Consider the following 25,335-nt stretch of genomic DNA (forward strand, 5'->3'; position numbering starts at 1 on the left):
CAAGGGACCACTAGCCCAAATCAAGCAAGCCAAGGGACCACTAGCCCAAATCAAGTAAACCAAGGGACCGCTAGCCCAGATCAGGCAAACCAAGAGACCGCTAGCCCAAATCAAGTAAGCCAAGGGACCACTAGCCCAAATCAAGCAAGCCAAGGGACCACTAGCCCAAATCAAGCAAGCCAAGGGACCACTAGCCCAAATCAAGTAAACCAAGGGACCGCTAGCCCAGATCAGGCAAACCAAGAGACCGCTAGCCCAGATCAGGCAAAGCAAGGGACCACTAGCCCAAATGAAGCAAACCAAGGGACTACTAGCCCATATTAGACAAACCAAGAGACCACTAGCCCAAATCAAGAATACCAATGGACCACTAGCCCAAATCAAGTAAACAAAGGGACCACTCTCCCAAATCAAGCAGCCCAAGGGACGACTAGCCCAGATCAGACAAACCAAGGGACCACTAGCCCAAATCAAGCAAGCCAAGGGACCACTAACACAGATCAGGTGAACTAAGGGACCCCTAGCCCAGATCAAGCAAACCAAGGGACCGCTAGCCCAGATCAGGCAAACCAAGAGACCACTAGCCCAGATCAGGCAAACCAAGGGACCACTAGCCCAAATCAAGCAAACAAAGAGACCACTAGTCCAGATCAGGCAAACCAAGGGGCCACTAGCCCAGCTCAGGCAAACCAAGGGACCACTAACCCAAATCAAGCAAACCAAGGGACCACTAGTCCAAATCAAGCAAGCCAAGGGACCACTAGCCCATATCAAGCAAACCGAGGGACCACTAACACAGATCAGGTGAACTAAGGGACCCCTAGCCCAGATAAAGCAAACCAAGGGACCGCTAGCCCAGATCAGGCAAACCAAGAGACCGCTAGCCCAGATCAGGCAAAACAAGGGACCACTAACCCGAATGAAGCAAACCAAGGGACTACTAGCCCATATCAGACAAACCAAGAGACCACTAGCCCAAATCAAGAATACCAAGGGACCACTAGCCCAAATCAAGTAAACAAAGGGACCACTCTCCCAAATCAAGCAACCCAAGGGACGCTAGCCCAGATCAGACAAACCAAGGTACCACTAGCCCAAATCAAACAAACCAAGGCACCACTAGCCCAAATAAAGCAAACCAAGGGCCCACTATGCCCGATCAGGCAAGCCAAGGCAGCACTAGCCCAAATCAAGCAAACCAAGGGTCCACTAACCCAAATCAAGCAACCCAAAGGACCACTAGCCCATATAAGACAAACCAAGGGACCACTAGCCCAAATCAAGCAAACCAAGGCACCACTAGCCCACATCAAGCAAACAAAGAGACCACTAGCCTAGATCAGGCAAACCAAGGGACCACTAGCCCAGCTCAGGCAAACCAAGGGACCACTAGCCCAAATCAAGCACACCAAGGGACCACTAGCCCAAATCAAGCAAGCCAAGGGACCAATAGCCCATATCAAGCAAAGCAAGGGACCACTAACACAGATCAGGCAAACCAAGGGACCACTAACACAGATCAGGCAAACCAAGGGACCACTAGCCCAAATCAAGCAAACCAAGGGACCACTAGCCCAAATCAAGTAAACCAAGGGGCCACTAGCCCAGATCAAGCAAACCAAGGCACCACTAGCCAAGATCAGGCAAACCAAGGGACCACTGGCCCAAATCAAGCAAACAAAGAGACCACTAGCCCAGATCAGGCAAACCAAGGGACCACTAGCCCAGCTCAGGCAAACCAAGGGACCACTAGCCCAAATCAAGCAAACCAAGAGACCACTAGCCCAAATCAAGCAAACAAAGAGACCACTAGCCCAGATCAGGCAAACCAAGGGACCACTAGCCCAGCTCAAGCAAACAAAGAGACCACTAGTCCAGATCAGGCAAACCAAGGGACCACTAGCCCAGCTCAGGCAAACCAAGGGACCGCTAACACAGATCAGGCAAACCAAGGGACCACTAGCCCAAATCAAGCAAACAAAGAGACCACTAGTCCAGATCAGGCAAACCAAGGGACCACTAACACAGATCAGGCAAACCAAGGGACCACTAACACAGATCAGGCAAACCAAGGGACCACTAGCCCAAATCAAGCAAACCAAGGGACCACTAGCCCAAATCAAGTAAACCAAGGGGCCACTAGCCCAGATCAAGCAAACCAAGGCACCACTAGCCCAGATCAGGCAAACCAAGGGACCACTGGCCCAAATCAAGCAAACAAAGAGACCACTAGCCCAGATCAGGCAAACCAAGGGACCACTAGCCCAGCTCAGGCAAACCAAGGGACCACTAGCCCAAATCAAGCAAACCAAGGGACCACTAGCCCAAATCAAGCAAGCCAAGGGACCACTAACACAGATCAGGTGAACTAAGGGACCCCTAGCCCAGATCAAGCAAACCAAGGGACCGCTAGCCCAGATCAGGCAAACCAAGAGACCACTAGCCCAGATCAGGCAAAGCAAGGGACCAGTAGCACAAATGAAGCAAAACAAGGGACCACTAGCCCAGATCAGACAAACCAAGAGACCGCTAGCACAAACCAAGGGACTACTAGCCCATATCAGACAAACCAAGAGACCACTAGCCCAAATCAAGCAAACCAAGGGACCACTAGCCCACAACAAGCAACACAAGAGACCACTAGCCCTGATTAGGCAAACCAATGGACCACTAGCCCAAATCAAGAATACCAAGGGACCACTAGCCCAAATCAAGTAAACAAAGGGACCACTCTCCCAAATCAAGCAACCCAAGGGACGACTAGCCCAGATCAGACAAACCAAGGGACCACTAGCCCAAATCAAACAAACCAAGGCACCACATTGCCCAAATAAAGCAAACCAAGGGCCCACTAGCCCAGATTAGGCAAACCAATGGACCACTAGCCCAAATCAAGAATACCAAGGGACCACTAGCCCAAATCAAGTAAACAAAGGGACCACTCTCCCAAATCAAGCAACCCAAGGGAAGACTAGCCCAGATCAGACAAACCAAGGGACCACTAGCCCAAATCAAGCAAGCCAAGGGACCACTAACACAGATCAGGTGAACTAAGGGACCCCTAGCCCAGATCAAGCAAACCAAGGGACCGCTAGCCCAGATCATGCAAACCAAGAGACCACTAGCCCAGATGATCAGGCAAAGCAAGGAAGGGACCACTAGCACAAATGAAGCAAAACAAGGGACCACTAGCCCAGATCAGACAAACCAAGAGACCACTAGCACAAATCAAGCAAACCAAGGGACCACTAGCCCACAACAAGCAAACCAAGGGACCACTAACACAGATCAGGCAAACCAAGGGACCACTAGCCCAAATCAAGCAAGACAAGGGACCACTAGCCCAAATCAAGCAAGCCAAGGGACCACTAGCCCAAATCAAGCAAGCCAAGGGACCACTAGCCCAAATCAAGCAAGCCAAGGGACCACTAGCCCAAATCAAGTAAACCATGGGACCACTAGCCCAGATCAAGCAAACCAAGGGACCACTAGCCCAGATCAGGCAAACCAAGGGACCACTAGCCCAAATCAAGCAAACAAAGAGACCACTAGTCCAGATCAGGCAAACCAAGGGACCACTAGCCCAGCTCAGGCAAACCAAGGGACCGCTAACACAGATCAGGCAAACCAAGGGACCACTAGCCCAAATCAAGCAAACAAAGAGACCACTAGTCCAGATCAGGCAAACCAAGGGACCACTAACACAGATCAGGCAAACCAAGGGACCACTAACACAGATCAGGCAAACCAAGGGACCACTAGCCCAAATCAAGCAAACCAAGGGACCACTAGCCCAAATCAAGTAAACCAAGGGGCCACTAGCCCAGATCAAGCAAACCAAGGCACCACTAGCCCAGATCAGGCAAACCAAGGGACCACTGGCCCAAATCAAGCAAACAAAGAGACCACTAGCCCAGATCAGGCAAACCAAGGGACCACTAGCCCAGCTCAGGCAAACCAAGGGACCACTAGCCCAAATCAAGCAAACCAAGGGACCACTAGCCCAAATCAAGCAAGCCAAGGGACCACTAACACAGATCAGGTGAACTAAGGGACCCCTAGCCCAGATCAAGCAAACCAAGGGACCGCTAGCCCAGATCAGGCAAACCAAGAGACCACTAGCCCAGATCAGGCAAAGCAAGGGACCAGTAGCACAAATGAAGCAAAACAAGGGACCACTAGCCCAGATCAGACAAACCAAGAGACCGCTAGCACAAACCAAGGGACTACTAGCCCATATCAGACAAACCAAGAGACCACTAGCCCAAATCAAGCAAACCAAGGGACCACTAGCCCACAACAAGCAACACAAGAGACCACTAGCCCTGATTAGGCAAACCAATGGACCACTAGCCCAAATCAAGAATACCAAGGGACCACTAGCCCAAATCAAGTAAACAAAGGGACCACTCTCCCAAATCAAGCAACCCAAGGGACGACTAGCCCAGATCAGACAAACCAAGGGACCACTAGCCCAAATCAAACAAACCAAGGCACCACATTGCCCAAATAAAGCAAACCAAGGGCCCACTAGCCCAGATTAGGCAAACCAATGGACCACTAGCCCAAATCAAGAATACCAAGGGACCACTAGCCCAAATCAAGTAAACAAAGGGACCACTCTCCCAAATCAAGCAACCCAAGGGAAGACTAGCCCAGATCAGACAAACCAAGGGACCACTAGCCCAAATCAAGCAAGCCAAGGGACCACTAACACAGATCAGGTGAACTAAGGGACCCCTAGCCCAGATCAAGCAAACCAAGGGACCGCTAGCCCAGATCATGCAAACCAAGAGACCACTAGCCCAGATGATCAGGCAAAGCAAGGAAGGGACCACTAGCACAAATGAAGCAAAACAAGGGACCACTAGCCCAGATCAGACAAACCAAGAGACCACTAGCACAAATCAAGCAAACCAAGGGACCACTAGCCCACAACAAGCAAACCAAGGGACCACTAACACAGATCAGGCAAACCAAGGGACCACTAGCCCAAATCAAGCAAGACAAGGGACCACTAGCCCAAATCAAGCAAGCCAAGGGACCACTAGCCCAAATCAAGCAAGCCAAGGGACCACTAGCCCAAATCAAGCAAGCCAAGGGACCACTAGCCCAAATCAAGTAAACCATGGGACCACTAGCCCATATCAAGCAAACCAAGGGACCACTAGCCCAGATCAGGCAAACCAAGGGACCACTAGCCCAAATCAAGCAGACAAAGAGACCACTAGTCCAGATCAGGCAAACCAAGGGACCACTAGCCCAGCTCAGGCAAACCAAGGGACCACTAACCCAAATCAAGCAAACCAAGGGACCACTAGCCCAAATCAAGCAAGCCAACGGACCACTAGCCCATATCAAGCAAACCGAGGGACCACTAACACAGATCAGGTGAACTAAGGGACCCCTAGCCCAGATCAAGCAAACCAAGGGACCGCTAGCCCAGATCAGGCAAACCAAGAGACCGCTAGCCCAGATCAGGCAAAGCAAGGGACCACTAGCCCAAATGAAGCAAACCAAGGGACTACTAGCCCATATCAGACAAACCAAGAGACCACCAGCCCAAATCAAGCAAACCAAGGAACCACTAGCCCACAACAAGCAAAACAAGAGACCACTAGCCCAGATTAGGCAAACCAATGGACCACTAGCCCAAATCAAGAATACCAAGGGACCACTAGCCCAAATCAAGTAAACAAAGGGACCACTAGCCCAAATCAAGCAAACCAAGGGACCACTAGCCCAAATCAAGCAAGCCAAGGGACCACTAACACACATCAGGTGAACTAAGGGACCCCTAGCCCAGATCAAGCAAACCAAGGGACCGCTAGCCCAGATCAGGCAAACCAAGAGACCACTAGCCCAGATCAGGCAAAGCAAGGGACCAGTAGCACAAATGAAGCAAAACAAGGGACCACTAGCCCAGATCAGACAAACCAAGAGACCGCTAGCACAAACCAAGGGACTACTAGCCCATATCAGACAAACCAAGAGACCACTAGCCCAAATCAAGCAAACCAAGGGACCACTAGCCCACAACAAGCAACACAAGAGACCACTAGCCCTGATTAGGCAAACCAATGGACCACTAGCCCAAATCAAGAATACCAAGGGACCACTAGCCCAAATCAAGTAAACAAAGGGACCACTCTCCCAAATCAAGCAACCCAAGGGACGACTAGCCCAGATCAGACAAACCAAGGGACCACTAGCCCAAATCAAACAAACCAAGGCACCACATTGCCCAAATAAAGCAAACCAAGGGCCCACTAGCCCAGATTAGGCAAACCAATGGACCACTAGCCCAAATCAAGAATACCAAGGGACCACTAGCCCAAATCAAGTAAACAAAGGGACCACTCTCCCAAATCAAGCAACCCAAGGGAAGACTAGCCCAGATCAGACAAACCAAGGGACCACTAGCCCAAATCAAGCAAGCCAAGGGACCACTAACACAGATCAGGTGAACTAAGGGACCCCTAGCCCAGATCAAGCAAACCAAGGGACCGCTAGCCCAGATCATGCAAACCAAGAGACCACTAGCCCAGATGATCAGGCAAAGCAAGGAAGGGACCACTAGCACAAATGAAGCAAAACAAGGGACCACTAGCCCAGATCAGACAAACCAAGAGACCACTAGCACAAATCAAGCAAACCAAGGGACCACTAGCCCACAACAAGCAAACCAAGGGACCACTAACACAGATCAGGCAAACCAAGGGACCACTAGCCCAAATCAAGCAAGACAAGGGACCACTAGCCCAAATCAAGCAAGCCAAGGGACCACTAGCCCAAATCAAGCAAGCCAAGGGACCACTAGCCCAAATCAAGCAAGCCAAGGGACCACTAGCCCAAATCAAGTAAACCATGGGACCACTAGCCCATATCAAGCAAACCAAGGGACCACTAGCCCAGATCAGGCAAACCAAGGGACCACTAGCCCAAATCAAGCAGACAAAGAGACCACTAGTCCAGATCAGGCAAACCAAGGGACCACTAGCCCAGCTCAGGCAAACCAAGGGACCACTAACCCAAATCAAGCAAACCAAGGGACCACTAGCCCAAATCAAGCAAGCCAAGGGACCACTAGCCCATATCAAGCAAACCGAGGGACCACTAACACAGATCAGGTGAACTAAGGGACCCCTAGCCCAGATCAAGCAAACCAAGGGACCGCTAGCCCAGATCAGGCAAACCAAGAGACCGCTAGCCCAGATCAGGCAAAGCAAGGGACCACTAGCCCAAATGAAGCAAACCAAGGGACTACTAGCCCATATCAGACAAACCAAGAGACCACCAGCCCAAATCAAGCAAACCAAGGAACCACTAGCCCACAACAAGCAAAACAAGAGACCACTAGCCCAGATTAGGCAAACCAATGGACCACTAGCCCAAATCAAGAATACCAAGGGACCACTAGCCCAAATCAAGTAAACAAAGGGACCACTCTCCCAAATCAAGCAACCCAAGGGACAACTAGCCCAGATTAGACAAACCAAGGGACCACTAGCCCAAATCAAACAAACCAAGGCACCACATTGCCCAAATAAAGCAAACCAAGGGCCCACTAAGCCAGATCAGGCAAGCCAAGGCAGCACTAGCCCAAATCAAGCAAACCAAGGGTCCACTAACCCAAATCAAGCAACCCAAAGGACCACTAGCCCATATAAGACAAACCAAGGGACCACTAGCCCAAATCAAGCAAACCAAGGCACCACTAGCCCACATCAAGCAAACAAAGAGACCACTAGCCTAGATCAGGCAAACCAAGGGACCACTAGCCCAGCTCAGGCAAACCAAGGGACCACTAGCCCAAATCAAGCACACCAAGGGACCACTAGCCCAAATCAAGCAACCCAAGGGAAGACTAGCCCAGATCAGACAAACCAAGGGACCACTAGCCCAAATCAAGCAAGCCAAGGGACCACTAACACAGATCAGGTGAACTAAGGGACCCCTAGCCCAGATCAAGCAAACCAAGGGACCGCTAGCCCAGATCATGCAAACCAAGAGACCACTAGCCCAGATGATCAGGCAAAGCAAGGAAGGGACCACTAGCACAAATGAAGCAAAACAAGCGACCACTAGCCCAGATCAGACAAACCAAGAGACCACTAGCACAAATCAAGCAAACCAAGGGACCACTAGCCCACAACAAGCAAACCAAGGGACCACTAACACAGATCAGGCAAACCAAGGGACCACTAGCCCAAATCAAGCAAGACAAGGGACCACTAGCCCAAATCAAGCAAGCCAAGGGACCACTAGCCCAAATCAAGCAAGCCAAGGGACCACTAGCCCAAATCAAGCAAGCCAAGGGACCACTAGCCCAAATCAAGTAAACCATGGGACCACTAGCCCATATCAAGCAAACCAAGGGACCACTAGCCCAGATCAGGCAAACCAAGGGACCACTAGCCCAAATCAAGCAGACAAAGAGACCACTAGTCCAGATCAGGCAAACCAAGGGACCACTAGCCCAGCTCAGGCAAACCAAGGGACCACTAACCCAAATCAAGCAAACCAAGGGACCACTAGCCCAAATCAAGCAAGCCAAGGGACCACTAGCCCATATCAAGCAAACCGAGGGACCACTAACACAGATCAGGTGAACTAAGGGACCCCTAGCCCAGATCAAGCAAACCAAGGGACCGCTAGCCCAGATCAGGCAAACCAAGAGACCGCTAGCCCAGATCAGGCAAAGCAAGGGACCACTAGCCCAAATGAAGCAAACCAAGGGACTACTAGCCCATATCAGACAAACCAAGAGACCACCAGCCCAAATCAAGCAAACCAAGGGACCACTAGCCCACAACAAGCAAAACAAGAGACCACTAGCCCAGATTAGGCAAACCAATGGACCACTAGCCCAAATCAAGAATACCAAGGGACCACTAGCCCAAATCAAGTAAACAAAGGGACCACTCTCCCAAATCAAGCAACCCAAGGGACAACTAGCCCAGATTAGACAAACCAAGGGACCACTAGCCCAAATCAAACAAACCAAGGCACCACATTGCCCAAATAAAGCAAACCAAGGGCCCACTAGGCCAGATCAGGTGAACCAAGGCAGCACTAGCCCGAATCAAGCAAACCAAGGGACCACTAACCCAAATCAAGCAAACCAAAGGACCACCAGCCCAGATCAGACAAACCAAGGGACCACTAGCCCAAATCAAGCAAACCAGGGCACCACTAGCCCACATCAGGCAAACCAAGAGACCACTATACCAAATCAAGCAAACCAAGGGACCACAAGCCCACATCAAGCAAAACAAGAGACCACTAGCCCAGATTAGGCAAACCAAGGGACCACTAGCCCAACTCAAGCAAACCAAAGGACCACTAGCCCATATCAGACAAACCAAGGGACCACTAGCCCAAATCAAGCAAACCAAGGCACCACTAGCCCACATCAAGCAAACAAAGAGACCACTAGCCCAGATCAGGCAAAACAAGTGACCACTAGCCCAGATGGAGGAAACCAAGGGACCGCTAGCCCTGATCAGGCACACTAAGGGACCACACACCGAAATCAAGCAAACCAAGGGACCACTAGTCTAAATCAAGAAAACTGAGGGCCCACTAGCCCAGATCAGGCAAACAAAGGGACCACTAGCCCAGATGGAGGAAACCAAGGGAGCACTAGCCCAGATCAGGCAAACCAAGGGACCACTAGCCGAGATCAGGCACACCAAGGGACCACTAGCCCAAATCAAGCAAACCAAGGGACCACTAGCCCAGATCAAGCAAACCAGGGGAACACTAGCCCAGATCAGGATCTCAGTTACTTCAGCCTAGATATCCTGCAGTCTCATGTGGTGGGTGATCAAATTAAACATTTCTAAACTACCTGAGCCGACAAAGGTGTGCAGATCCATTTCAAAATGATATGTGGGTGTCCCCTTCCTTAACACTTGGAAAACTCTCCTGCATTTGGAAAGAACGAATATTAATTGATCTGGTGTAGTTTAATGGGTTCAAATGCCAAAGTGCAACGGGACAATGGTAAATCATTTCTTGTTTACAAGTAGTTTAATTTGTCGCAGGTTTGCATCACAGATGTTCATCTGATCATACAAGAAATGGAAATAATTCTTAGGGAATTATCTATTTTGCTAAGCCTTCCTAACTGTCTGAAAAGCTCATGTTTTAAGTGGCACTAGATCAGTGATTTAATGCTGAGATTTTGCTTTTCATCCTTAAAACTACAGAAGCAGCTGTGCTTTCTTAAACATGTGTGAACCTAGAACTTCTGGATGCAGATGTAGTCCATGGCCTCACAGGGACCGGTTAGTGCAGTTACATGTTTGTCCCCTGAAGGATCACCTAGAAATAAAGATGCAGACACCAGGGCAATACACGCTTCTATTTAAAGGGCAGTGTGCATTTATTTATGTATGTGTCCTGGATGTGTGTTTTGGAAGAAACCACCCAGCCCACCATGGAGTTGGACGGCATGTTAAAAAATGAAGAAAGGATCAATAGAATAGAACTTCCCTGCCCAGAAATGGGTTGGGCAGGGGAGAGATAAAAATCCAGAGAGGAATTGAAAAGAAAAGGACAGTTGGAGAGCGAGAGAAAGGAGAAAGAAGCAGAGGAAGACTTACCTGTGGTAGAGGGGTGGGATTAGAACGCACCCAAGGGCCCAAATCCTGCTAAGGGTGCCGGGCGGTGCATGGGAAGCCCTCCCCAGAGACTAATCCAAAGGGGCCGAGCTGCTTATGTCATGAGATAAGCAGCATCCTCATTGTCATGGGGATGCCACTCAACCATAGATGGATGCAGGCAATGCGTTAGTGAGCATGACAGTGAGCATGGCCGCATCCCCATGACAACAGGGGCAGGGCCTGAAGGCAAAATGGTGCTGAAGATCCAGCGGTGATGTCGGATGGGCCTCCCAGTCAATGAGGCTCACCCTGAATACCGGAACAGTGACATAGACACAGTGGTGGGCGCAGGATATTTAAACAATGCTGTAGGTGTGGTGGTGAGCACAGGTGGGCCCCCCAGGCCAACAGGGCCCACCATGAAGATACCATCTGGCTGCAGGTGCAGCGGGGAAAGTGGGCACACCTCCGTGCAGGGAGCCGCCCAGGACATGATTAAGAGCACAGGCTGAATGATGAGTGCGGGTGGCCCCACGTGGTGGTCAGGCCATCTCAAAGAAAGAAGAGTGGGCAGAGCCCCATCACATGTCATCAGGGGACAAGCCCCAGCCTGCAAACGGTACCCAGCCAGCCACCATCCAGCTTTGCCATCAGGATCAGCCCTGCATCAGCCAGTACAGAGCCAGTGCCCCAAGAGACAGATGTCAAGGTACAGTAAAGGGCTGAATGACTGCAGCAGTCACCCCATTGTGACATAGTGTGATATGTAGTATATATGTTGTACGTCAATGTATATATGTATGTGTAAATATATGTACATATTTAAGTACTATTATGTAGGGTAATTGGTATGTAGGGGAGCTTAGTGTTTGGGGTAAGTGTTAGGGGGAATGCTAAGTATGTTTAAGTGTTAAATATGAGTAGGCCAATATATAAAGATGTGCATTTTTTAAAATAGGGGGTATAGAGTATGTACTCTGGCGTGAGGTAGCGGATAGCCTGAGGCCACCTAGCGAGATGGGACCACGCACAGATATTATCCTCTGGCCTCACGCTTCATGTGGGTTGTACCTGAGTTTAGGTAGAGGGTCTGTTGTGTCAGACTCACCCTAAGGGTGCCTGAGACCCCTCCAAGGAAGGGTGAACTGACGTAGCAGGTTCCCAGCCATTTGGAACTCACACCAGGTGGATCCTAGGGAAAAGATTAAGGGCTTGATTCATGGAACAGTGTGCATTGATCCTGGAACATCCTTGACATGCCCCCACGCAAAGCAGAAACATCCAGAAACACCTTTGTGTGCTCCCCGGGCACAAACACATGCACCATCAAAACAGTGCACTGTGTCCCCTGCAAGCAGGCCTGTATAACTGTTACCGGCACCCCAACGACATGTGCACAATTTTTCATAACTCTGGAAAAAACTCTGCAAATCTGTTTGTGAACCCCCGTAAACCATTTGTGCTCCCCACTAAAATGGGTATGCGCATCCCTAAGTAGGTACGGTGCCCCAGCTACGTACAAGCACCCCTAAATCTGACACACCGATCTTACCTCTGTGCAATGATTCCTATGCGCAAGTGTCTGTACACCTGCCTTCGGGTAGCGGATCGAATGAGCGGTTTGCGTGGCATTTTTGCTGCTGAGAGGTTGCGCGGTCGAATCCATGAATACGCATCATTCTGCGCAATAGCGGGCGTGCGATGGCCTGCCTGCGGACTCTCCCTCGTAACTCCCACATTTTCCCTTGACCTTCCTCATTTTATGAATTCTGCTCCTTTCTCTGCTCTCTGCGCACGCCACGCCAATGCTCTGCGTGATGTCTGGCGCAAGGCACTCGGCTGCTCGCAGAGACATTCCCAGTCTGTGCGAAGTCCCCACAACGTACTAAAAAGTACTGCGCAGCCGATTCCATGAATCGACAAAAGGGATTTTGCATGCAGTTTGGCGCACAAAGTCCCTATTTTCTGCACAGATAATTCAATGAGTCGGGCCCTTTATGTATAAGTAGTTTGGTGTCCCTCTTGGGATCCCTATAAAATTCACTGTAGTGACTGTGTACATTAGCGATCAAGGAACTCAGGGTGTAGCAGATCTCCTGTTAACAGTGATTTTACTTAGCAGGTGCAGCACCCCTCCCTACCGAGCGGGCTGGGGGTTTGGCAATGGTTTCCATGGGAACTGTTCCTGGCCTAGACCAGGAGTGGATTCTCCCTGGCTGGGTTAGGGCCGGGAAACAGGGGCTGCGCAGACATTACCATAAACCATGTCACTCTTCCTGTAATAAATGGCTCACTACAAATAGCACAATACAAAGAAAGATTGAAAACAGGGGCGGGGCTAAAGAGGGCAGCTTAATGTCTGTTTGCATCTGCCTCGAATCCAGTGAAACATTCATAGGTCAAGGACGTTTTAGGTGTGTGGCTGTGTGGAGCATAGTTCAGAAGGATGAATATATGTTTCTTAATGCAAATTCCAAGCGATTTCACTGGTTTTATCCTTGAGGCTGCATAACATGGGCAATGCTTTGAACTTTATGAATTGCCAAGTGTATTCGCTGCCCCACACCAAATAGATGTAAGCAGGCTGATGCCTGTTTTTCATTCTTAAGGGAATGTGTATTGTCCTTTGCACTGCAGAACAAAGAAAGGCAGCCAACAGGGCAGCTGAAACCCTAAATGGCCACTTAGGCATTCTTTGTCAGAACCACAGCGCCCCACCCCCCAGATGGGGGGGCCCATTGCCAATAATAGGATTTAAATGCCCTGGCTACGGCCATGCAGGCCTGCGTTTAACTCATCCGTCAAGTACTAGGGTCACAACAAGACCCAAACTTTGAGGGATAACTCTTGAAGTGGTGTTGGAGAGATCAATTTCAGAGACCTTGTGGGGCAGGGGCATATCTGCTTGCTTAGGGCAAATACCCATGCTCCTTTCCGTTCTCCCCAAAGGAATGTTTGTGGGAACTAGTGTGAAATGAGCGGCAAATTGTTCATTTAAAAAAATAGTAAGCTAATAACATTGACTAAGATATGAACGGATTTAAAGGGAATGTGCGCCTTTTTATTGTTACATGTCAGCATGATAATGCCTTGAGATGTGTCAGTTGCTAGGTCATGTTGCTGGTCCAGCCGCCTTGTATCATGACCCCCTAGAAACCTGAGAGGTGCTGTAGAGGAGGAGTCAAGTACCCCCATCAAAATATCTGCCCCCGTGTTTCCTATATATTGGGCACAGCAAATTGTGACACGTGCAGTACGAGTGAGAACGCCTGTACCTCATAGAATCCAGGAAACAAGTTATCCATTGAGAAAACCCTATATGCATTAACGAAAATATGATGGCCTCTGGACAAAGTCCTGGAGGAAGTAAGAAAACAAGTGAAAAAGAAGACTGGTGACGTCATGCAGAGCGGAACTGACACACCCAGCAAAGATGCAGGTGGTAAAAGAACATGGACATTCTATAAGATCTGAAGAGAAGGTGGTAAAGATGAGCAACCTTTCTGGATCGCGATGAAGATGCTTATGCTATAGAAATGCTGAAGAAAATGCTAAATCAGTTTATACTTGTACAGACGCAGTAACGCAAGTAGACAAAGGCCCTCATTATAAGTATGGCTGTAAGGCAACAACATTGCCGGTAGCGCTACCGGCATCGTTCCTACCGTACCGCCATACTACGGGTTGTGCTTGCGGGTCACGCTCTGGCGGGCAGTGCGGCACCCACGAGCACAACTCGTGGATGCACCGGCACCGTTCTGAATGGTGCCAGTGCATCCAAGCTCCCTATTCCCATTCAGCCTTATGGGGCCGAATGGGGATGGGGAGTCCCTTATTACCGGCACGGCAAATGGGCAATTACCGGGTCCGCGAAACTTGGTATGACCCAGTAATTGCTCATTCGCGGATGCCAGTAAAATCACGGGTTTGGCGGCAGCCTTGCCTGTGTTACAGGCACGGCTACCGCCAAACCCGTAATGAGGCCCAAAGTGATCTTAAGGCTGGCTACGTAGTAAATAGTTGCAGCGATGCGCCACTGTATAATACATAGGAATGTATAGAATCTGGACATTCCACAATGCACTTTAAGCAAGGCTTGAAACCCTGTGATTGGAAAGGGTTTTTCAGTGTGGCGCAGATGGAAAATAACTAAAGGTGATGGAGAAATACAATAAAGGCTTGGCTGGCCCAGCTCCAAGAAGTCGAGGCCACTGTGAGCCTGGTTGTCCATCCAGCAGTTAGGCACGTGTGAAATAAACAAACTTCTGTTTCTGGTGAAATGGAAAAACACTGAAGGCATCAAGAGTTCATCATTTAATAATAGTAATAAATCATTTAATAATATTAAATGCAGCAAAGAGCTTGAAAATGTGGTCTCAAAGTCATATGGTCAGATCAACATAGACATTGGGTCGAGCTACACCGAAAGCAAGAAGATACTCCCTTTTATTCCTAGGCGCAGAGAGCTTCTGCGATGATAGATGTTGGCCAATTTGGGTGGGGAGGCATGATCACGCTGATCATTATCTGGTATGGTAGTCTGCGTGCTGCTAGCCTGTGGAATATTCCAGAAGAGTATAAGAACGCCAAACCAATTGTAGAGGGCCACATATCAAAGAGCCCTATAGTTTGTATCACCAATGAAGTGTCGAGTATTAGGGTGACACGGAAGATGACTTGCACTTGAGATGGGCTTAGTTGCCCATCTGACAGTAGAAACCCAATCACAACTCCCATCAGTATGGAACGTATACTTAGGTATTCCCTGTAAGCCTATCACATCCCCAAGTAGGTTTTTGTAGTTTGCCACGTAGTGTGACATCATTGATGATAAGTTTTTACTCTAAAAGTTGTGTTTTTTATAGTATGCGCTGAGAGAAATCGAGCGAACGTCCGTTGATGCCTGTTGTAACTCCCTGTTTTAGACAATTGGCAATAAAACAGAGCAAGTTTTGCCAACTTCCTGAGTCGGTTTTGATTATTGATGTTTGAGAAAATTCTGCATCCCCATCTATCTCTAAGTTTTGCTACCTCGTCTTAAAAGGCCCTAGGTCTATGGGTTCAGCGCTATCATTTGGAGTGAAAGTGAGGTGTCATTGAGAAGTCGGTAGAGTTGCCCCAAGCAATTGGTTGCAAATTGTGGACCCATAAAATTCACCCTGGCAGAGCATACTCTTACAATGCTTGACTTGCCTAACACTGCATAATTAAAAAAAAAACACAAAGGCACAGGGCATGGCATAGAGTTTCACTCCTACTCCAATGAGGAGGAGCTATGCCTTGCGCAAGAAACTCTTTTGACCAGCCCTACAGATAAGGGGTGTATCGGCCACTTTACTCCCAGAAATTAGGCAAATTCTCCCAAATTATAGAAATAGGATGTGAAAATAGTCCCAACTAAAATAGGGAACAGACACATAGGAGCCTGTCCTCCTACCTTCACCCACACAGCTGCATGGATATGTGTGGCCCAGTAGTACGCATAATGCCACAGGAAGAATCCCTGCTATTATAACTGTCTGATCTGATGAGGCAGAAATACATATTTTAGCGTGCTTGAAAAACTTGATACAAAAATATTTGTTACAACACATTTCTGTTTTACAGTTAAAACATTTGTACTTGCTTATTAAATACTCTGCTTAAGAATGGGAGTTACTTTTTGACTCCCTAAAAAATAATTTTACTCCCAACTTTAAACCATAGGGCGTAAAATACTCCCACTTCAAAAACATATGTGGAGAACTGCTTGTGACTGCAGGGAAGTGGAAGAAGCTCTGGTTCCCCGACTGGTTATAGAGAATAAATGTACTCCTTTCAAATTAACCTGTATTGCCATAATGCTGGGCTGGTGCTACAATAGCTCAATTCTAGCTTACTGCCCACTGGGCCACCAATAGAGGATCAGTGAGGGCACAATTGTGTCCCTAAAACCACCAGAACTGCCTCATTGCAATGATTTTGGAACACAATGGTTCTCTGCATGGGTACCATCTTTACGCCAGACCTTACCGATGTAACCACATGTAGCTGAATAATCAGAAAGTGATCTCTTCAACTCATCAGACTGGATTAAATTAGAAAACAGAACACATCTCTTCGGATCGGTCCCATCACAGTCAATCCCTTCTGCTTTGTTGCATAGCAAAGCAAGGCCTCAGATGCCACTGAGTGTCTCGGCTCATCAGGGGGTACTTGTGGTACTGCCTGCATTTCGAGGTGCCCCATCTGCCTGACACCGAAGATGCCTCATTGCCAGGTTCCCTCCTCCCTTGTGCCCCAAATCCCTATGTGTGCTCTCCTCTTCAACCCCTGCCGCTTCCTGTCTCCAAAGATCGGTGGCACTCCACCCTGTGCCATTACCGTACTTGCCTCTTGGCATGCAGCCATCGCATCCCTTCCCTGTCTGCCCTTCCTTCCTGCGATGGCCGCCATGGAAAGAGAGCAGGGACTCAAAGTAGATCCCTTGTCATTATTTCCATTGCAGCCATATCCTTTCCCAACTTTTTAAAACATATGCAACAGACACCTGCCATTTCAGAACTTACTAGCACCCCGAACAACATGCAGGGGCGCTAATAGCTATAACGCCCTTTGTGGGTGGCATTACCACTTAACAATGGTGCTGTGCCCTCTGTTCGGGCTCTTTCTTCACTCAGGCCTGTAGAATAGTGCCCCGAGCCAGTAGCAAGGAGTAATGTCCCCCATCTCAGGGCTAAGTGCTTAAATGCAGAATGGTCAGAAGAGGGAACATTCCTACCTACCAGTAGGCTGGCACAAGGCTCTTTATAGAGTAATGAAATGCGCAGATAGTGGCACCTGAAGAATACCTGGGATGATCACCTAGTGGATCAGGTTAGATACCATAGAAGGTAAGAAGGCCAGGATCCCCGTCAATGAGGATGAGCTTAAATGGTCTACACACAAACATAAATAAAGAGGAAAGGTGAGGAGGCTGAACAGTTATGGCGAGGCGATGCAGAACATCGTACATCACTGCGCATGGGCAGCCATGGTTACCTGCTGCAGAAGCCAGTCAATGCAAGAATTAAGGCCACCCGTCCTACATACAAACGATAGTTACTCTCTAGAAACCGGCATATTTCCTCAACAAAATAAATTGGCAGTACAAATATGCCTAACAAATAACTGGGAAAAACAGACACACGAGAACCTGAGCGCCCCTCTTCCCCCATAGTTATGTGACTGCTGCCAGTAGAGTAGAGCAGTGCCAATGGAAGAAGCTATACTATATGTGCATGAATTGCTAGCTGCAAGAAAGTAGGGTTTGAAAATGATAGCACTGTCAGAGATTAAAAATCATAAAAAATGGTTCTACTCCAAGTTTGAAAAAAATAAGGTGGTCATTGCTTCAACTTCATCTCGTAATTGGGGCCCTTAAGGTCGCCATACATCCCATAATCACAGATAACAAACAGAATTCTGGCTTAAATAGAATGTCCCCTCCAATGTATAGACCAATCATCCCTGCTCTCAGAACTGAGACTGCTGCTGGTCCAGCGGCAGGGCCAGCACCCAGCTCTGGCTAGTGCTGGTCCATGTAAGAGATGCAGGTTGGAGTTCCTGCCAAGTCTATCCTGCCTGTCAGACCCAGCCGGGCGACACAGAAAGGGCGACTTGAGCCCAGCAACCTGTGCTGCTTCCTCTCAAGGGCACTGGCACCATCGATTGCAGCAGCCTAGACTTCCAAACCACCAGTTCTGGAGTGGCTAAGAGAAGGAGGGATAGAAGTGAAGAGAGAACTCACTGAGTCACCGGATCGAATACATTTGTGGATCAGTGGGTTGCAGCAGCAGAGAGGAAGTGCTGACACATACATGGCCAGGTTCACCATTGAAACGGGAACAGGCTATCACTGGCAAAATATTTAATTTACAAATAACAACACTATTGACTTCAAAGTGATTGGTCAATATGTCCAAATAATTCTCTTGAATCTGCCGCAGATCAAAACCGGCAGTGGGTTCTGTCATTCCCAGAATTCTCAGACTCTCCACCGGGCTGGCGGGAGTACCCCATAAGGTGCGTGTTTCGGCTTTTTCAAAAAACCTTTATCAAATCAGGGCTTGTTGCACAGTGTGAATCAATCTTCAGGTATATGTCCCCATTAGATTGTTATGTTGTTGATGTTTGCCAAATATCTGGGTTCAAGCCCTCATCTGTGTTATTGGTGTGGGCGGCGCACTTAACGAATGCCACTACAGAGGGTTGGGATATTGCAGAGATCAATGTATCTAGCAGTGCGCCATGTTGCACTGGGGAACCGTCTGCTCTCCGGAAGTCCCTCCTTTTCCACCATGACAGACCAGCATGTACTGTTGTAGTGGCATATGCCGAGTCAGGATAAATGGTCACGTGACACACCTGTGACGCCCACAGCACTTCAATAAGCTCTATGAGCTCCGATACTTGGGCTGAGCAATGTATCAGCAATCTTTTCATAATCAATGTCTCATATTTACCTGCCTCGAGGGGCACCACTACAGCGCCCATATGCCTCTGTCCCATTTCTTGGTCGATTGTTGCTGACCCATCAAAGAAAAGAACCTCTCCGTCCTCCAATGGGTTGCTCTTGCCTTGGGGATGCCATCTTCCTCCCCTTCGTACGTGACACAGTCATGGCTTGCTAAGTCCTCTTCGGTACACATTTCTGTTAAGAAAGTGGCAGGATTCACTGTTTTTCATCATACAATATGGATGCTTGGGCTTGAGAGGATCATTTCATAAGCTGAAGCTCTCTGTGTGGTCAGGGTAGATTTTGATCCCTCTAGAATGGTGAACCCTGAATGCTCCACATACAAAGTGATGGAGCACCCCATCACGATTGTTAAACTTTTCTCGATCACAAACACAGCTGCAGTGAGTGCTTGCTCGCACGCATATTCAGCTTGCATCACAAAACCTAGCGTGCCACTGTAGTAGGCCAATGGCTTGTGGCCCATTGAACTTTTCTGAGTCAATACCACAGTCATAGGGTGACCATTAGAATGTGAGAATATTTACAATCCCTGTGTGTAGTCTGGGTTGGTGAGTACCGGGGTTGTAGATATCACTTCCTTTAAATCAATTAACTTTTTGATCATGTCTGCTGTCCATTGGACTTTTTATCACGTGTTTGTGCTTCCTTGACGGCCTGCAGGAGAGGCCTGATTTATGCTGCATAGTCTAAAATCCACTCTCTGCAATAGTTACATTACTCTAGAAATGTGTGCATGTCTTCCACTGTAGTGGGTCGGAGGGTGGCGCGCACAGACGCCACTCGATCTGGTATTATCTTTTTGCTGTTTGCTAACATTAACTGCCCTAGGTACAGCACGTCCTGCTGGTAGTACTATAGTTTCCCCTTGTCAACCTTGTAGCCCTTATGGGCCAGTAGTTGCAGAAGTGTGATCGATTCTCTTTGGCAGTGCTACTCACTGTCACTACATACAAGCAAATCATCCATGTGATGGATGATCATACTGGATACTTGAATGTTTCCTAAGTTAGGGCGCAATATTCTGTTAAATATGCTCAGGCTCTTGCAATACCCCTGTGGCAAATGAGTATGTTCGAAGTGCATTCCACCATGGGTAAATGCTGGGAGAAACTGTGAATCAGGGTGCAAGGGTATTGAATAGAAGGTGTTTTTTTAGATCCACCACTGTAAAATGGATTTCCTCCTTGGGTATACTACATAAAATGGTGGCAGGGTTAGGGACGACAGGAAATTCCTTCTGTACCACATCGTTTAGGGGGTGTAAATTCTGGATCATCCTCCAATTACCCCACTTGATTTTTTGATAGGGTAGATGGCTGTGTTACACAGGGATTTGGATGACACTATTATAACTTGATCGAGTAAGGCCTGTATCGTGTGCCTAATTCACTCCTCTGCTTCTCTTGATAATGGGAACTGTTCCACCTGGAGTAGCACTGCCCCAACTTTTAGTGTTATGTGTACTTGAGTCACTTCTAGTAAAAGCCTGACATTGTGTGGATTGGTGGTCTACAAACGTTCAAGTACATACTTTAGGTCTACTTCAAGGAAGGGGGGCAGGCCACAACGGCTATCATGGGCAATTGCATGCTTCAAAACTGCACCACAATTTCACAGGGGATACACATTTCTAGTATTACATTTCCATCACCTTCATTATGTTCAAACAATTATGCATCTGTCACCTCCTTCAGAGGTACAGTGGGGTCAATGCAAAGAATTGTACACCACTTGTACCTATCCCGGTCCGTCCCTATTATTACCACTCTCTTTAATGACACCTGCAACACTTGCAGGTCTATGGAGAGTATTGTGCCCGCCACCAACTCTGGGGACACCACAGGGCAAAAGAAAAAATCTGTCAGCACTCTCCAACAGCTCTTGGCAATTTGCATTACCGCTTCCACAAGTACTGTTATTCCATATATAAACATGTCCGTGTGCAAGGCTATCCCACAGACCACTACCTCTCCTGCCATTGCATATATTATTACCATTGATCTTACTGCGCATATTCCTGGTGTGGCGCAAACAATGCTGTGATCTGTGAATGAGACCGTCATGTTCAACTTGCTGAGCAGGTCCCTGCCCAAAAGGTTGACAGGAGAGCTTTCAGAACGCAATAAGGGAGCACACACCACCTTCCCTCCCACCTTTATGTCCAGCTTTTTAGTGTATGGAACCGTAGAAATAGCCCCAGAGAAGCCCTGTGTGTCAAGAGTTTTGCCCGATAGTGAAATCTCCCCCTCACTGATGCATTTCGGTGCACCCGAATCGACCATAAAAGTGAATTGCTTGTTTCCTATCTCTGTCCCCACTAAGCATTCCTACTCAGGGTTGTGGGTCATTGTCTGGACCGGACACGCAAGAGTTCTCTGTGGGCTGTTCTAGTCAGGATATGTGTTTGTCCCGGGAAATGAAAAGGGGTTTATCCCCATTACAGCTGTGCCTCAAATGGGGGTGACTGTACCATTTGGTGTCCGTTGAATAGGGTTGTGCCACTTCCGTGCTGGAAGGTTTGCTGAGGTGTGTGCTGTTCTACTGGCTGATGCTGTTGTGCTGGTGGACCAGGTATCTGCGCGGGTAACTGGGTGTAGGCCTGGTGTATCTCGTAGGGTATAGAAGTCATTCTGTATGTCAGCCCTTCTTGGGGTTCCTGTGGAGATGGGCCACAGTTATACCCCATCCCTGGCCTGCTCCTGCATTCTCTAGAAAAAGGCCACCACTTCCCACAGTTTCAACATTGTGGAGGGCCCATTGCCCCCCCTCTGGATCCAATTCCTCCAAAACACCCTCCCCTTGGTCCTCGGAACCCACCTCTTCCTCGCTACTGTCACCCTTGTTGCCACTGTGGGCCAGGGTGCTGTGAACCCCCGTGCCAATGCTCTGGCCCTCCCTTCTGAAAAAACCACAGCTATTCTCGTATTTGTGAAGTCTTGGCCATATCCTGACCCCTCTGTCTACTCTCGCGTGGACACTGATGCCTCCACAGCAATTTTAGCTAATGTCTTTTGTGCAAGTTTCACTTCCTCTGCTTGTCGCCTCTGGGCCGTTTAATTGTCATGCTCCTTTAATCTCTTACAATGGTGTATTATTATGCTCTGTATTTCAGCCACCCCTTCGCCTCAATGCCCCGATTTTGTCTTGTGCCTTTTGCAACACTTTTAGCAGGCCATTTTTAACAATAAAGTAGAAAAAGGGTATTGATCGGTTCCCATGAGTCACCCTTCTCTGCTCTCCACATTTCCTGAACTTTAAAATTCAACTGAGAGGGGTCATCATCATCACCCATAGTGCATTGCATTACTGATTGTAGGTCAAGTGTTCCAGGGACCGCTCGCCGCAGCGTGTCCCTTACTTGTGCCCCAATCTTATTAAACACTGGTATATTGTGTGCATTGTTCCCCACATGTACTCCCGGGTAGCCTTCTTTTACCCACACATCCCCAGCCTTGTCCCCAATAGACGCTACCAATACGCTTTTCATGTCACCAACCTCCAAGGATACCCCGGGGTACCCCAGCTGTCATTTTTTGAATGTACAAATCCACTTGCCCGCACCCACTGTGAGGGGCAGGAGTGCCTTTATCAAATTCCTTTTATTCATCTGCGCCCATGGCACATACTGCAGCCTGCTGGGCACCTTATAACGGGCATCTGCATCTTTGCCCTACCCCAAACAATCCTTTTTCCACTTTATTTTTTCCTTGCTACTGCCATCCGTCCAAACCTGCTCCTTAACCTACCATCCCACAAACTCTCCTCCTGTGGAGTTTGTTCAGACTCCTGCTCTGCTTCATCTTCCTCATCATCCTCAAACTCATCAGTTGTACTCCAGCTGTATTCCTCTCCACCCCTGCAAGATCTCAGATTCTCATAGCCTAAGCTATTCGCCCGCTCGCTCCCTTCTCCTTACTTCTCTATATGTGCATTCTTTATGGCTGTGCTATCTATTATAATCCTTGCTTTGCTAATTTGTCGGTCTTTACTTCACCCTGTGCTGCGTGTAGTCTAGTCAATTCTGTTTGCGCTGATGCCAATGCCATTTTTAGGTCTCTTTTGTTGATATCAGCATGTGCTGAGATATCAGAGGGTCTGGTGGGGCTGTCGCTGTGGTGGGCACATAAGTTAGGTTAGTGTAACCCACTGTGGGGCGAGCTGTCAATGGATATATTCCCCCTCGTTCCACTGGTGACCGGCCCTCGTTTCCTGGACAGTCGCCCCTACTATCACTTTGTGCACCTCTATCCCCAGAATCTTCTGAACCATTGAACATTTTCCAGAGTTCTAATATTCCTCTCCTCTTTTGCAATTGTTTCCCTTTATAATTTTCTGTCAAAAATATGGCCATGTGTTCTAGAATGCTCTTATTATGGGAGCCATGCTCTGGCCATGAGCGGGGCATCCAACCTCCGTTTGTCTCCACCATCCATTGCTTGTGATGTTTCTTGATTCTGTCATGATATAATGGCAGGGCCTTATACATATAATGGCCCTTGTGACTTACTGTCTTTATGCCTTTGCTAGTGTGCCACATGCACTGCCATTGCCCATCAAAAATGGCAGTCCTTCATACCTTCTCCCGGTCATGAAATAAAAAAATACCCCCTTTTTTCCCCACGCATCCAATCTCACATTCCACAAATTCAAAACATACTACTATTAACACAAGGCCCCTCCTCGACCCTCCACCCTACACAATAAAAACACAAACAAACCAATGTAAAATAACAACCTAAAATAAAAACAGCTAATATTTCCGAGCCCACTAATTATGTGAGTCTCCTACTTGTTTCCTTTCTCCTCCATTACACAATATAAGTGATACCATCTTCTCCCCCTCTCTGGGAGGCTTCTAAAACACTCTGTTTTTCTTTCCATAATAATCTCCTTAATAAATTCAATAATAATAAAAAACAACACAAACCGCAACACAAACCACAACCACTCCTCACCAATAACCTCACATTCCACGTCCTCACAACCTCCACACTTTCCCATACACTCATCTCCTACTTGTTATCACTTGCAAGAGTATACTCATATGCGTGTGTTCACACGAACTCCACCGTCAGAGGTTCCCAATACCAGCGTGCACGCTCTTCGGAGCCACACCTGCTCCAAAGAGCAGACAGGAATTCTGCAAAGGCGGCTCCTGTAAAACTACTTGAGAATACACATTTTTTGGGTCTGGATGCTGAAGGCGGGCGCGGCTCCTCTGGAGAAATGGCATGGAAGCCTCTGCAGGCACGTAGAAACGGCATGGAAGCCTCCACAGGCAGTAGAATCAAGTCGGGGTCACCAAATGAAGGCACGTCCCTAAACACTCACACCAGAAAAAATACAACCTGCTGGGAAAAAGGCAGAAGAAGCTCTAGCAGGTATAACAGGTATAACAAGTGTTTATTTCCATACGAAAAGGAAAAACGCCAACAAAGGACTCTGCTGCCGCGAAACATTCTGCCAAAAGGTGTACAAGCAGAATCTTAAAAGGAGACACAGTGTCATATGTGACTTCATTGTGTACAGTGAAAACCTGCGCAGCTGGTTGGTGCGACCCCATAGGTGGATAACCTGCTCCATAGGGGATGCCAGGTCATTGGTCCCAGCCCAGTTCATCCGTCCTCTATCATATGGGTTCTGCTGGGCTCATTGTCTCCAAGGAACCAAGGCCGAAAGAAGAAATTAGTTACATTTGTGAACATTACTACTCTGTCATTATACAATGCTTCTGTCAGGCTCAGGGACTTGCACAGGGGGAGTCTCGAGGTCACACCAACCCAAACATACTTCACGCATTCCTGATTGCATCATCAGCTTCCAAGGCTTCCACTCTCACTTATGAACTGGAATTTATCCCTCCATGTACCTCACACTACAAACCATTTCATTATAAAATAATGGTGGGGCAACCATACTCTCAGATTGTTATGGTTGCTTGGATTATAATTGGTGGTCTGGGGTCAACTGGTGTCTTCGGAATTCCGGGGTCTCGGAACTGGGGCAGTTGTAGGGGCTATAAATCATAGTTAGCTGGGTGTGGGTTGCAGGCCTGCTTCAGCCTATTTGTGATAACACGTACACCAAGATGCCCAGTACTGTCTTGTGGCCTTGCAGGACACAATCTTCATAGAACAAACATATTGGCAACAATCTTAAAACAAAGAAGGGTTTCTGTGGACGTCAGTGGCATGGCCTCTCTTATCAGCACTTGGGCCTATCCAG

General features: G+C 48.3%; 1 protein-coding gene across 1 annotated transcript; it reads left to right on the forward strand.

The window, feature by feature from the left end:
- Positions 1-1,151: 1,151 nt before the first annotated feature.
- On the forward strand, positions 1,152-2,372 carry LOC138534252 (ribosome-binding protein 1-like). The gene has a single exon (XM_069641210.1). The coding sequence runs from the start codon at positions 1,152-1,154 to the stop codon at positions 2,370-2,372; it is 1,221 nt and encodes a 406-aa protein (XP_069497311.1).
- The last annotated feature ends 22,963 nt before the right edge of the window (positions 2,373-25,335 follow it).

Source organism: Ambystoma mexicanum, chromosome 1p, assembly GCF_040938575.1.
Source record: "Ambystoma mexicanum isolate Mex_15411 chromosome 1p, UKY_AmexF1_1, whole genome shotgun sequence".
NCBI lineage: Eukaryota > Metazoa > Chordata > Amphibia > Caudata > Ambystomatidae > Ambystoma > Ambystoma mexicanum.

Coding starts and splice junctions, on each gene's coding strand:
- LOC138534252 (XM_069641210.1), top strand. CDS start 1,152: ATGCCCGATCAGGCAAGCCAAGGCAGCACTAGCCCAAATCAAGCAAAC.